This window comes from Monopterus albus, unplaced genomic scaffold, assembly GCF_001952655.1.
Source record: "Monopterus albus unplaced genomic scaffold, M_albus_1.0 scaffold35.1, whole genome shotgun sequence".
Classification (NCBI taxonomy): Eukaryota; Metazoa; Chordata; class Actinopteri; order Synbranchiformes; family Synbranchidae; genus Monopterus; species Monopterus albus.
The window spans coordinates 1,675,887-1,689,663 of NW_018127915.1; the positions used below are offsets into that span (position 1 = coordinate 1,675,887).

Below are 13,777 nucleotides of genomic sequence, written 5' to 3' on the forward strand. Positions count from 1 at the left end.
CTGCTGATGCACACAAGGGTTTCTCACTGGCTATTTTTAAAGCTTCCTATTTGTTCTTGTCCTTCCTGGGACGGAGTCCTGTTTTGTTTCACTCAGCCACATTTCTCTGTTGCTCATTTTCTTTGTGATCAGAGTAGTCTTTTCTACTGATATTGCAACCCTGCACATTATTTTGTTTGTTAAACAGCTCTTGTGCCATTAGCTTATCACTTCATCCATTATCACCAACTTATAACAAGATGTCTCTTCCTTAATTTTTTATCTTGCATGCATGCTCATTTTTTTCCTCTCATCCTCTTCTCTGTTCTGTTGAGGTTAGGTTTCTCTGTGTTGCATCAGCCTTGCCTAGAGCCTCTTGGTGCAACACTTCCTCAAAGCTTTGGTATGTTTCGCGCTACATCCTCAGCTTAGTGGGGCCCAGTGTTACTTTCTCTGCTGTCATAACATTTAGCTAGTGCCAGCATCATTTTGCATTTATTTCCTTACACAGAAATAGTGTAGAACTCACAGGTAGGACATTAAGAAGATGAGTTGTGCTTCAGCTTGGCAGTGTATGTGGTTTAGCGCTCAAAAGGATGTGAATCATCACACTCTTGCTTGAAAAGGAAGTTTGCAGTAATTTCTTGACAGAAAGGTCTAGCGGTAGCCTGACACACAGGGCACCGTTGCTAGGGCTTAGTGGTATTCAGATAGATAGTATATGGGTGTTTTCATATTTTATTTGGTGCCGTTAATGTTTGATTAGGGTAAATATACCCTAAGATGAAAGTGAAAAATAAGTGAAGTGTATATAAGTTTGACACTGGAAAATCAGCATCATATATGACAGAATTATAGCCATGAAAAATGCTTTACTAAAGCACAGAAGTGCTTTGATTAGGTGTGTGAAGATACTTGTGAGCTGCACTGATGCATTGCTGCTGGTGTGGATGAAAGGCATAGATCCAGAGGTCTCTGACAAAGTTGCATGAGACGGACTACTAACAGAGACCAGAGATCAAAGCAGCCAGACATCAGTGGGTGACATCTTCAATAGGGAGGTGAAGCCAAGAGCTAAATGTCACTTTGCAGTGGTTGCCAGCGCTCACTTTTATGTCCTGACTCTTGCCTCTGAGATAAATGTGTTTCTAATAATTCAGTCTATTCTTCAGCAGTGAGACCTCTGCTTCCTCAGTTATCAGTTAATATGGCTCTGATGTGGTCAAATTACAAAGCTCCTGTTAGAGTTCTTCTCATTTAAACCCGATGCATTATCATGGGAGAACATGGTTAATTAAATGTTTCCCTGATGCCAGTGTCCACAGCTGAATGTTTTGTAGAGAACTGGCTGAGCAGGGCGATGCACAGCATCTCTACTAGCTAAGCTTCTTGTTGCATTGCTTATTATTCCTCATACATATATCGCTGACCTGTAATGAAGAGCCTGACCTCTAGCATCCACTGTATTACTACCCAAGGCACTAGATGGAGTGCACACAGTCGGATTACAGCTGTATGACCAGAACATTTGCAGGGATACAGATTTGTATTTTTTTCTTTGTAGTCTAGATTTACCTAAACTGTGACAGGTTATTTCATCTTAAATGCGACAAAAATACTGCCACTAATTCATGACTAACTGAATTGTTGATTGAATTTAAAAAGTAATGGAATAGTTTCTCCAGAATTATTGCTGATCAGTGACTGCAGTCATGCTGAAGGTCTGCAGCGTATTAAAGACCAGATGACTGATAACTCAGAAGATAAGGACAACTACTAATTGGCCAAAGATGACCAATTATTCCACTAATCAGCTTTGCTTGATGTGGATAGGGGGCCCTGTACACACATGCACACATCCCTTCAGTTAGTAAAGCCTGTATCACCCCACATGGATTGCCCTGGTCCTCACCGGGCTCTCTGATCAATTATCTTCAGTATGTCTTGAGTATTTTTTCTGTCAAGAGAATCCTCTTGATACGATACCTCCAGACACTTTTTCTTTTCTGTCCCTGACGGCCTCATTAGCTGTAAGCCCATTTTATATAATTTTAATCAGGCGTGTTGCAAAGTGACGGGCCTAATTTGAAGGCTCAGCTGCTACCAGGCCTGGTGTGTTTGTAAAACTGTGCTGCTTGGTCCAGTCAAGCAAACAGATTACCCTTCTGTAGAAGAGGGCTGCATGCAGGGCTGTGCAGGTAGAGGTTAGGACACTGAGGCGGAGAGGTTCAACAGTTTGTGTTGCCTCCCAGCAGTCACTGCACAATGACGGGGCCTTGTCAGTTTGTAGCCAGCCAGAAAACAATTGGCTAGAAGAACAGTGTTGTGACAGAAATTCAATTGTGCTTGAGGCCTGTCTCATTATTCCAACAAATCCATACGGCAAATTCCTTCCTTCAAGCTTGGGTCCTCTACCAGAGGCCTGGGAGCTTGAGGGTCCTGTGCAGTATCTTAGCTGATCCTAGGACTGCACTCTTCTGGACAGAGATTTCAGATGTTGTTCCTGGGATCTGTTGGAGCCACTCTCCCAGTTTGGGGGTCACAGACCCTAATGTTCCTTTTACCACAAGGAACCACATGTGCCTTCACCTTCCACATCTTTTCTAGCTCTTCTTTCAGCCCTTGATGTTTCTCAAGCTTCTCATGTTCCTTCTTCCTGATGTTGCCATCGCTTGGGATTGCTAAATCTATCACTGCAGCCTTCTTCTTCTGTTTGTCCACCACTACTATGTCCAGTTGGTTGGCCATTACCAGTTTGTCAGTTTGTATCTTGAAGTCCCACAGGATCTTAGCTTGGTCATTCTCAACCACCTTTGGAGGTGTATCCCATTTTGACTTTGGGACTTCCAGCCTGTACTCAGCACAGATGTTTCTGTACACTATGCCAGCCACTTGGTTATGGCGTTCCATGTATTCCCTGCCTGCTAGCATATATATAGTTACCAAACATGTTCTTTGTCATCAGTGAATTAGCTATTCATCTTAGTGCCAAATGTGGTTCTTTGACAGTTTTTTGTTATACAGACACTTTTCAGTCAAACATATTGAGGTGAGCTAACTCTTCACTCTCCCCTCTGTAGAACAAGCCTACTCCTGTGCCTGTGTCTTCAGAGACTCTGTATTTGTAACTCGGCAGCAGCCGAGTCTTATTTGACCAGGCACTTCCTCCTCTGACAGTTTGGTTCGCTCAGTCGCCATGCAGCTCACTCACTGTGGTCTGTGGCTGCGCCATTGAGACGCATGTAGAGGAAGCGTGAAAGGCAACCTGTTCCTTGCAGAGCAGAATGACTGCATTGCTGTCTTATCTGCTCCTTCTCTCTCTGTGCAGCAAGGAGCCTGTCAGTCTTTCTCTCCCTCCAGAAATACTCACACACAGCTGAGCATCGAAAGCCAAAGTGCTGGCAGAAAAGGAATGTGTGCTTTTTAGGTGAGCACAGAGGCCCCATCTGGAAAAACATTGCTGCAATCTCAGTTCCTACTGGGCTAATACACAACTGTATGTGGTGAACACAATAGAACAGACAAGCAGGGTCAGACAGAGGCATGGTGACAAACCAGTTTGTGTTGCATGGAGTGTCTCTTTGTCGTTGTGCCATTTTATTGTGATTCCTTAGCTTGTGAGTAGTGTGGTGTTGTCCACCTGTGTTCTGTATTAGTGATTGTCACCTGGTGTCTGGTTTGTTAGCTGGATTTATAACATTTACACCACATTGATTTGTCACTGTTAACTAAGATGGCAACAGAAGAGTGAAGCATTTGTAGGCAGTTTGTGTTAAAATGTTTCTCTTTGGGGTAGTTGGTTGTTCTCTGTGATTTGTACATATAAACATTCAAGTGTCAGTCCTCACTGGTTTTAACCCATTTCACATACAAGGTTCCATTATTAAGAATACACACCTCAAAAACACATGCACTCAAAGGACTAACTGATCTTCAGCAGTTAAACAGCCTGAGGTTACGCTTGGTTCAATTCACTCAAAAACAGGAAATGAAGTTCTTTCAACATGATGTTGAAAACATTTCGAATGAGGCATTTGAGGACATAGTTGACTGTTAGCTGAGAGGAATGTTTTGTCACTAATTTCAATTAAATAAACTAAAGGTGGATGACTAGCACTCGGCTGCTCTCAAGTCTACAACAGCCCAAACACATAAAAAAAAAATGTTTTTTGAGTGACAGTTAAATTGTGTAGCGTACCCCAAGAACCCCTATCTACTCGGAGACTGAAGGTGATGTCCTGTTCCCTGCTGAGAAACGGTATCCTCACTTGTGTCCTTCATGTTTTGATGGGAGTGACGTTGGAGCTGCGTGTAGAAAACTGGATTAGCACTGTAGTTTTTCAGTTGTCCCAGTGCTGAAGCCTGACAGCAGTTTATTTGATCTCCTCCACCACAATCATCAGCTTTTAGCCCACTGGTGCACAGCCTCAAAGCAATGCAGTTGGACACAGTGTCACGTGTCCCGGCTCTCATCTCAGCTAGTGTTTGTGTTGATGTGTAAGCATACACCGAGGTGCTAAAGGGACATAAATACAGTAAAACTGCCTTGTCTCTTGCCAAAAATGACATTACCCATAAAAATCCACATCGAGTTTGTCGTTAAGAACTGTTTTACTGTCGAGTGTGTTGTGTGTGTGCTGCCTTGCTCCACATGTAGGCCAGATTTCATTTAAGGGTAAAAAAAAATGTCCCTTCTTTCTAACCTGTTCTCTCTGCTGTCTCTGTCCTACTGGGAATAGCGCACCATGGCCGAGCATGAACCCACACCCGAGGAGCTGGCAGCAATCGCAGCAGCCAACGAAGAGAGCGAGAACGCAGTCAACTACAAAGCTCCTGCCCAGAAGAGCTTACAGGAGATCCAGGAGCTGGACAAAGATGATGAGAGCCTGCGCAAGTACAAGGAGGCGCTCCTGGGTAACGCTGCTGTGGTTGTAGGTCAGTGAATAACTCTTATAATCTTCTAGAACAACTGTAAAGCCATTAACTACCCACACTCCTAGATAAGCACATATTTGCACATTTATATTTCATCCACCAATGCAGCAATTTGCTGCAAAAACTGCTGCTATCTGTCTTGCAGTAAATCTCAGCTCAGCTGTTTGTAGTCTTTAGTTTGTGTGTCCGCAACATTCTTTCCAGAAGCTGGTAAAGTTGCTGCTCTGTGTGCTTGTTGTACTGGTAGTGTGGGGTGTAAAACCACAGCCATATGTTATAAATGAGAGGATGGATTCACGCTGCTCTTCACTCGATCATTTTTGTTTATATTATACTGTCATTTTATTTTAAAGCACTTATGTAGATATTTGTTTTAAGGCAACAAGGAAATTAATGTATTACTGCATCATTTCCATATCAAGAACAGTTTGCAAAATGGAGAAGCATCACTAAAACAATTTGAATGTGGAGCTTCTTAAAGAAAATACTGTAAAATTTATTGTTGAATTAATATTAAATATCCAACCGCTGTCCAGTAATCTCAGTTTGAAATGGTTTTATTCAGTGTGGGAAAGGAGGAACAGACAAAGTGAAGGGATGCCCTGAGGTGTTAGAAGTGAAATGTCAGGGTATCAGACTGTTTAAAGTCTAATCAGTGAGCTTCGTGATTGACCATTTGACCTGTTACTAAAAAAAAAAATCACAGTTAAGATAACGTGGGCTCCCTCAACGCTCCTCTCAGGTGCCATAAATGGTCTTGTGGTCATAATTTTGAATGTCTGACTCTCTCCTGTAGATCCCAGCGCCCCCAATGTCCAGGTGACGAAGATGACTCTGGTATGTGAGACGGCACCGGGCCCTCTGGTCCTTGATCTGAAGGGTGAGTAGAGCAGTTTAGTTTGTGTGAAGCTGGAAAAACCTAATCAGTGGATTTTCAGAGTGATAGTGGACGTCAGACTTTTCGCTGCACAGAGGTGAAAGCTGTGTTTAGGCAGCTGTCTTTCAGTACAGCAAACACACTGGAGGAATTGTTTCATAGTAGTATTAATTATGACATAAGCACTCATCCTTGTGTGCAAATATAGACCAGTTGACCTGCTGGGTCATTCGCTCACTAATGAGTGATGACATGGTGCCGGTGTAAGTGGGTTAATGAGCCATTTCCTGAGGGCACTCCTGGTCACACCGAGCTACAGCACGGCCGGACAGCTGGGCTCACTTGAGGCATTGTGCTCTCTGGTGGTCAGTACAGCTACTACAGCGTGCTGCAAAGTTCTGCATCTCTTGACAGTTTTCATCGACTTTTCTTTGCCTGCTGTGTTTCTCTTCCCTGCAGACCTGGATAAGCTCAAGAAGAACCAGTTCGTGATAAAAGAGGGAGCTGAGTACAGAGTAAAGATCACATTCATGGTGAGAGATTGGTCTTTGTCAAAACCAGGATTCCTCTGTTTTCTCAGACTGTTGGAGCCTTGGAGATGTTACGGCAGCTGCATGAGCTATCTTTGTCATGGGAAACGGTTCAGCTGGATATAACATGTTGCTTTTTGCAGGTCAACAAAGAAATTGTGTCAGGCCTGAAGTACATTCAGCAATCATTCAGGAAAGGCGTTAAAGGTAAGGCTGCCTCAATGATTGCTTAATCTCTGTAGTTCCTTAGGTGGAGTTCTACATGTAAACAGTATACAAGATTAGCTTCTTCTAACTTAAAGCTAAAGTTTAGGAAATAAGCTTATTTGCTTTCTGGCTGAGACGTAGATGAGAAGATTGAGACCACTCTTGTAGCTGCACAGTAAATATGATGCTACAAGCACTTAGCATAAACAATGGAAACGGAGGAAACAGCTGGCCAGGCTCGGTCTAAAGGTCAGTTTACTACCAGCACCTCCAAAGCTAAACATGATCCATCTTGAATTAATCTGTACAGAAGTGTAAATATAGTTAGTTAACGGGTGGTTGCCTGGCAACTCACCAGAAATAGTCTGGCATATAATCCCTTTTTGTACAGATATAATCATTGTACTCTAAAGGGTTTAGTCTGTCAACTTTGTGTATCAGGATCCAGAAACATTTTATCAGGTACCCCGAGTTGTGCATTTTATCTGTGCTGTGATTTTGTTTTTGCTTGTTCCTTTAAAAGCCACGTTTTCAAATTCCCCAAATGGCCCTGCTTCTTTTTTGATTAAGATGCATGTCATACTGTACGTGTGGTTTGTTGTCTTTACATATTATCAGTCTAGTACATGTTCATCTAGTGGCTTAGATTTTTAAGAGATGTTGCAACAGACCTGATTTAGAACCAGTGTGATCGTATTACGACCCCTATTCCCTCCCTTCTCTCGTGTCTAGTTGACAAGACGGAGTACATGGTCGGCAGCTACGGGCCCAGGCCAAAAGAGGAGTACGAGTTCCTCACGCCCATGGAGGAGGCGCCTAAAGGCCTCTTGGTCCGCGGCACCTACAACATCAAGTCCAAGTTCACTGATGATGACAAACATGACCATCTCTCCTGGGAATGGAGCCTCACTATCAAGAAAGACTGGAAAGACTGATTCCCCCTCCCCTCCCCCTCCATCAAGGTTTCCCTCTGCTTGAACCCCTCTTTCTTTGTCTGGCTACATCTCTGGAATACATGTTGATTTAAGCTTTTCTCCATCTATCCACTTCTACCCTCTTACAGTTTCGTTATGTTTTCCTAAATTCCAATCACTATCATTCCTCCCATCATGACACTTCTTTTGCCTCCACCTACTGTTTCCCTTAAGTATTATATTTTTACAAACGGAGAAAGCAAATGTGCACATTCCAGATTTTGTGGCTATAGTTTGTTTATAAAAGAAAAAAAAATTGTAAAAAAGTTAGCTGCTTTTGGAAAAGAGATGAAATTTGATTTTCTGTGCCCCTTAGCTTTCTTTTCTTCCCCTTTTTCATTCTTCCTCATTTTGTACGATTACCACAATCTGCCTTGGAAAGCATTGTACAGGAAGCAGTACTGCTGTATGTATGTGGCCTCTTTGCTGGACAACTCTTGGACGCAACCCTCCTAAAGCCTTTGAGCAGATTATTTGTACCAGGCACTTGGTAAATAATTTGGAATTCAGGCCACCTCTGTTTTAGCACCCTACAGAATCTGCTCAAAGTACAGGGGAAACAGTGACCTCTGACCCCTTGTCTCCTCTTGCTGCAGGTGTGGCTGTTCCTCTACTGATCAGGGTATTTTGACAGGTATTTCAGCAGCCACATGGCCTTACCTGTAACCCTTAGGAATTTATTTAAAAAAAAAAAAAAAAACTAGTTGAGCCATTTGCTTTCAGATCACATTTACCAGATGTTTATGTTTTTAACAATGCTTCCATCACGTCAGCCTCTTTTTAACAATGCTTGTAGTATATACTGTATGGACAGGGAATCAGGACTAAGGACCTTTAATACCTTTATTTCAGATTTGATTTGTGAAAGCCATTACACGTAGGCATCGATCACACCAGCTTTATTTACAATCGCCTTAATCTCAGAACTTATTTTTCTAAACAGTTACTTCTGAGGTAATTTACAAAAACTCTAAATACATTGTACTAATGGCTTTGTATCACCCAGTGTCCTCTCTAATCCCTGAGGCCATACTACCAGTGTATTCCTTCCCGACTCGAACACAGGGACTGTTAGACTGCTCACCTTGTATCGGTCAACATTACCACAGTGACTGTGCCAGTCCCTTACAACCACATGCTGCTCCTGCTGACTCAGCGGCACTCAGGGCTCAACATCGGTCAGGTGAACTGTCTGTAATTGACCTCTGGACCTATATAAAAACATCAGTCCCACAGCAGACATCAATGGTTAACACATCCTGCCATGTAAAGGTGTTTTCTTTTTTTGTTTTTTATACTCCATAAATATGTGAATAGTGTCTGTAGCTTCATGTGTTGAGGACTGATGTGGTTCGACTCGGTGTGTGCTACTATTATCTACAGTTTGCTGATCTCCTGTGTTCACATTAAATTGTTCAAACTGGGCATATTTGTGTTCTTGTTTACTCACACTATGTTCTACACCAGTGGTGGGCTATCCCGTTCCCAGAGGGCCGCTGCCCCGCTCATTTTCCAACTATCCCTGCCCTACCTGCTGTTGATTACCTGGAGTGGGTGTGTTTAGGCAGTCAGAAGCTGGAAAATACCAGCTTAGATGAAGGTCAAGTGAAGAAATTGAATTGGTATGACTGACTAAACACACCTGATCCAGGTGGTCAGCGGCGGGTAGGACGGAGATAGTTGGAAAATGAGCGGGGCAGCGGCCCTCTGGGAACAGGATTGCCCACCCCTGACCTACACGAATAAGCTGCTACAGGTTTTGAATTGTTGCCTCCCTGAGCGCATAAAAAATGTTCAGATGAATTTTAACAGAACATTTTAAATGGATTTCTGCAAGAACAAAGTTAAAGTGTCACCACCGTGTAGAACTGATTATATATGAAATGACTCACCAAATCCCTGAAACAAAGATGTGGACCATTCAGCCCCGTAGCTCGTAATGCTGTAGCAACGCTCTCCCCTCCATTTAAGTACAGAAAAACTCCATGAAACACTTACTACGGAGGCAACGCTCTCCCCTCCATTCAAGTACAGAAAAACTCCATGAAACACTTAAAAACAGTACACTTTGGCAGCTGACTGGAAGGATTTGTAGCTCAGTAAATGCAAAATTCAGTCCAGATATCGCTCTGAGTGGCAGTTAATGTTAAGCAGTTAATGATTTGAGTAGACGGTTACAGTACATGTACATTGTTCATTTGTCGTAAGTAGTTTCCAAGCTAATTGAAGTTTCTTTAGTTCTATTTCAGTTATCTGGCTTAATTAGTGTTTTGCATAAATAGAAAAATAGTTCAAGCATTTCTGCCTCAGCACAGTTACAAATACTACACAGATTGTCCTAAGACAGAAACAAAACCTTTTCTTGTTACTGGTCAGTTATTTCATCAACACAGTTACCATATCAATGTTCCCTCATCTGTGCAGTGAACGATAACGTTTGGCAGCTCCGGGTTAGTCAGCCTAGCTTACCTCCTAGACAACAAATGGATGTACCCACTGCTAACGGTGTGGATCACCCAGCTGAAGGGCTACAGGCATCCAAGTCATTCAAATTAAGTCCTGTGTGCACGTGGCATCAGAGGCTGTTATAAGAAGCTCCAGTTCATTTGTTAGTCTTTCTACTCTTGGTGGAGTTCAAGTCACTCTTAGTCTTCTGCAAGCGGGAGAAGATCTCTTTGAACAGCGCCTTGTACTCGGGTGTGTTCTGGCTGAGCCGTTTATCCACCTGCTCCACCTGCCGACTGATCCCCTCCAGGGCCTCAGGGGTGGAGGGAGTTGTGGGAGGGGTGGCTACAGCTCCAGATGTTGAAGGCCCTGCGGCGGTCATGCTGTACTCCTTCATGGAGGGGTCCCTGGAGACAGGCCGGGAGGTCTGCACCCCAGCGTGGCACAGGCTCTCCTCGTGACGCCGGCACTTGCCTAGCAGCTCCTCATACTTCTCCAGCAGGGTGTGGTACTGCTCGTCCACCTCCCGCAGGATGGACATGCCCCGTTTGCGCACACCATTAGCATGGAGGGCGTAACTGCCCTGACGTCTACCTGATGCATCACGAGCCGAGATGGCATTTAGAGCTGTGTCGCTGCAGCTTTTCCTCACTGGGACCCCCGCCTCTACAGTACCACTATCACCTCCCTCCTCCGGCCCCGTGCCCTCCACTGGGGTGTCTGTCTCTGGGCCGTTGTGGAGCAGTGTCTCTAGGCCGTCTTCCAAGCCCCCAATCAGACACATCCTGGACTTCCTCAGCTGCTGCATCTCCTGGAGCTCAGCTTCAAGCTCCTGAACCCGCATCTGGCAGCCCTCTGCTCCTAAGAGACGCTGTTCCAGACACTCAAACTCCTGCAGCACAGTGGCACACTCCCGCTCAGCACTTTCCCGCATGGACCGCTCTGTGGACATGGCTGAGCGCAGCGATGAGACAATATCCCTCAGACGCTCATTCTCTTCATCCACCGGTTGTCTCTCAGCCAGGTCCACGCTGCCCGGGTTGGCCAACAGGAAACCATCCTCATACCTGCCAAAAAGAAGTCTAGCATCACTAAGTGTGCTGGATTTTATCTTTTACAGCTGCACAGTCAGACTATCAGTGTATTAGAAAATTAACTATTGACAGTTTGTGACCTTGGGGCAGTGCAGAGCTCTTTGAGGCAGGGGAAGGAGTGGACGGTCTTGCGCCGTTCTCTCTTCTCTCTGCAGACCCTCAACTCCTCCAAAGTTCGCAGCTCCTCGACTCGAGCTGTCAAACTGTCCACCTGACCCTGCAAGGTCTCCATGGTGCCTGTCAACCTGCACACACACACACACACACACACACACAGTTTGTTCAGTGCTCATGTCATTAATGAAGAAACTAAATTCTCTCTTTTCTCAACATACCATGATTCTAAAGCAACAATGAGTCACTTTGCAAAACTAAGAATGTGAAAGAGCAGTTTAGATAGAACAAAAGCAGCCCGTGAAAACTATTTTAGCCTTTAGTCCAGTAAAATATTCTGTAAACAGCTTCAATCCCTGATTATGAAACTACCAAAGGGAACATTAAGACGTGTTTTACAGTAGCTCAGGTAGAGGTTCTCATACAGCTGTTGTAAATGTGGAAGAACAAGAACATTACAGAGTTGCTTCCTAACATTTGGAGTATGATTTTTGGTCTTCAAAACATCCGTGTGCTAATGACAAGAGTGATCTACAACATCAATCTCGGCGCACACATCTTTCTACAGTGGAGAGTGGACAATGACAGTGACGACAGTCTCGGTGTGAGCCAACAGCAGCTGTGCCTCACCTGTCGATTTTCTGCTGCGACGCCTTGCTCTCCAGCACCAGTTTCTCATTGGTGATCTCCAGCTCTCTGGCAGTCACATCCAGCTGTTCGTACACCTTTGCATGCTGTTCGTTCATCTCCCTCAACATTTCCAACTGCTTGGACAGGTACTGCAAGGGAAATGCGTTTTAAAAACAAATAATTAGTGACCACATACCTCTGCAGTAATTCAGACGGTGCCGATTTCCAACCGGGACACCTGGTAGTTAGCGAAAAGTAATCGATATACAGCTACAGCAGTTAAAGGATCAACAGAGTTGATTAAAGGTTGAATTAGTTCATAATGGATAAAGAGTAGAAGTAATTAGACTAGCTAAAGGTTAGCCTGGTTGAAATTGTTACCTAAAAGTAACAGGTAAACAGCTGAAAGTAGTGGATAAATGGCTGAAACATCAGTTTCCAAGTGGTAGTAGTGTTAATGCAAACCAACCTAAATACCTAGAATTTTGAACCAATATTTACTTATATATATATATCATTAATAATTAAATAATATCAGTTCAAATGAGCTAGGGCTGTGGGGGTTCGCTACACAAACTGTTCAACCTGTACAATGTTAAATTACCTCCTGCTTTTATAGAGTTTGAACGCAATCGCTTTACACAAAAGAATCAACCAAACAGATGTAAAATGATGTCTAATAGAACGGACCTGTACATTTTAGGAGAAAAACGTAAAAGACATTTTCCTGCGATATATATAATGACCGTAGTTTTTGTTCGATGTGATTCTTTCAGAGTTGTGTGCTGCGTCTGCAGCTGTCTCCTCAGTCTAGCTTCTGACTAATACAGAGCCCAGTCCCTGAACTGTGAGGAGACATTTAGTCATTTCGCACATGTTCTCCTCATGACAGTAGTTCACTCTTCTCTTTTCCTTCCAAGTGCTCCATGCTTTACAATAATTAATGTTGATACAGAAAGTAAGAGTCAGGCTGTGCCAGGGTATTTGTTATGGATAAAACCTGTTTAGATTGCACTGACCTGAACATCTGAGTCAACCATACCTCTATCTCTTGCACTTGCTCCTCATTGTTGATGTACATCTGTTGTAGGGAGTCCTCCAGCTCCTTGTTGCGTTCCAGGAGAGTCTTGCCAAGCTCCGCTGCCAAGTGCAGGTCTGCCAAGAAAGTTGGACAAACATAAACAGCAGAAAGTGGCGAGAGGGCCGAGCACAAGAGCTCAGCGGACGGTGTTCCTCACTTCACCAGAAAAGAGGGTTCATAGCACATAAAGCATTTTAACTCTTCCAGATCAAGCTACATTGATTTAAAATGTAAAACAGAGAAAATCCTGTCCCTGAATTGGCCCAGAGGGTTCTGATGTCCTCACTAATCTGGCCTCTTTGTGGAGTTCATTCAAGCCAAGATACATTTTTTAAAAATACATTTTTGGAAGGAATTATTAATCAGAAGGTTTATATTTAAAGGTTTCTTACTTTACTTTATAATGAAAAAATACAAGAAGTCTTAAAACAGAGCAACAGGTTCATGCATAAACAGAACGTGCTGAAAGAAAATGATGCAACTTCAATAATTTGCTCCACTGTTTTCTTCAGCACTGACACAAACCCATAGGCACCTGAGTACTGATAACATTTTATAACACAGCTTGAATCACACATTACTCATCTCTTCTAGTGAATCAAACCCGAGCTGGACTGAGGAGGAGGAGGAGAATCCTGCTGGCTCTGCATAGTAGGAAAAGACAACAAGCCACAGAGAGCCAGCGACATCCATTACTGCACTACCACAGTGAGCAGTGACAGGAGCACACAGACACACATCATCGTAGGTCTACTCTTGGTGCATCTCTAAACCGTTACACACAGTCCAGCATGCCTGAAAGGAGCAGGAATCCTTCTGGGGCATCTAATATATTTAAAAAGTTTCATTAGCTCACACCGTGTCGCTTCATTTGCCCGAGTTGCTGCCGTGGGAGGCAGGGACAGGCTGTC

General features: G+C 43.7%; 2 protein-coding genes and 1 long non-coding RNA gene across 5 annotated transcripts in view; 1 reads left to right on the forward strand and 2 right to left on the reverse strand.

Annotated features, from left to right (window-relative positions):
• Positions 1 to 8,202, forward strand: part of arhgdia (Rho GDP dissociation inhibitor (GDI) alpha) — a 10,225-nt gene extending 2,023 nt beyond the window's left edge. For all 3 annotated transcript variants that reach the window (XM_020597922.1, XM_020597923.1, XM_020597924.1), the window contains exons 2-6: positions 4,719 to 4,914; positions 5,711 to 5,794; positions 6,251 to 6,324; positions 6,465 to 6,528; positions 7,261 to 8,202. In XM_020597922.1, the coding sequence (XP_020453578.1) occupies positions 4,725 to 4,914; positions 5,711 to 5,794; positions 6,251 to 6,324; positions 6,465 to 6,528; positions 7,261 to 7,463 (615 nt within the window). In that variant the 5' untranslated portion in view covers positions 4,719 to 4,724 and the 3' untranslated portion in view covers positions 7,464 to 8,202. The remainder of the gene's footprint in view (positions 1 to 4,718; positions 4,915 to 5,710; positions 5,795 to 6,250; positions 6,325 to 6,464; positions 6,529 to 7,260) is intronic.
• Positions 8,203 to 8,254: 52 nt separating this feature from the next.
• On the reverse strand, positions 8,255 to 9,483 carry LOC109958937 (uncharacterized). The gene is made up of 2 exons (XR_002274745.1): positions 9,230 to 9,483; positions 8,255 to 8,998 (listed from the first exon to the last, which is right to left on the reverse strand). It is a non-coding gene; the product is annotated as an uncharacterized LOC109958937 (long non-coding RNA).
• Positions 9,484 to 9,503: 20 nt separating this feature from the next.
• cdr2l (cerebellar degeneration-related protein 2-like) overlaps positions 9,504 to 13,777 on the reverse strand; it is a 6,523-nt gene continuing 2,249 nt past the window's right edge. The window contains exons 2-5 of the mRNA XM_020597921.1: positions 12,828 to 12,940; positions 11,786 to 11,934; positions 11,122 to 11,286; positions 9,504 to 11,014 (exon numbers count right to left, since the gene is read on the reverse strand). Of these exons, the coding sequence (XP_020453577.1) occupies positions 10,105 to 11,014; positions 11,122 to 11,286; positions 11,786 to 11,934; positions 12,828 to 12,940 (1,337 nt within the window). The 3' untranslated portion in view covers positions 9,504 to 10,104. The remainder of the gene's footprint in view (positions 11,015 to 11,121; positions 11,287 to 11,785; positions 11,935 to 12,827; positions 12,941 to 13,777) is intronic.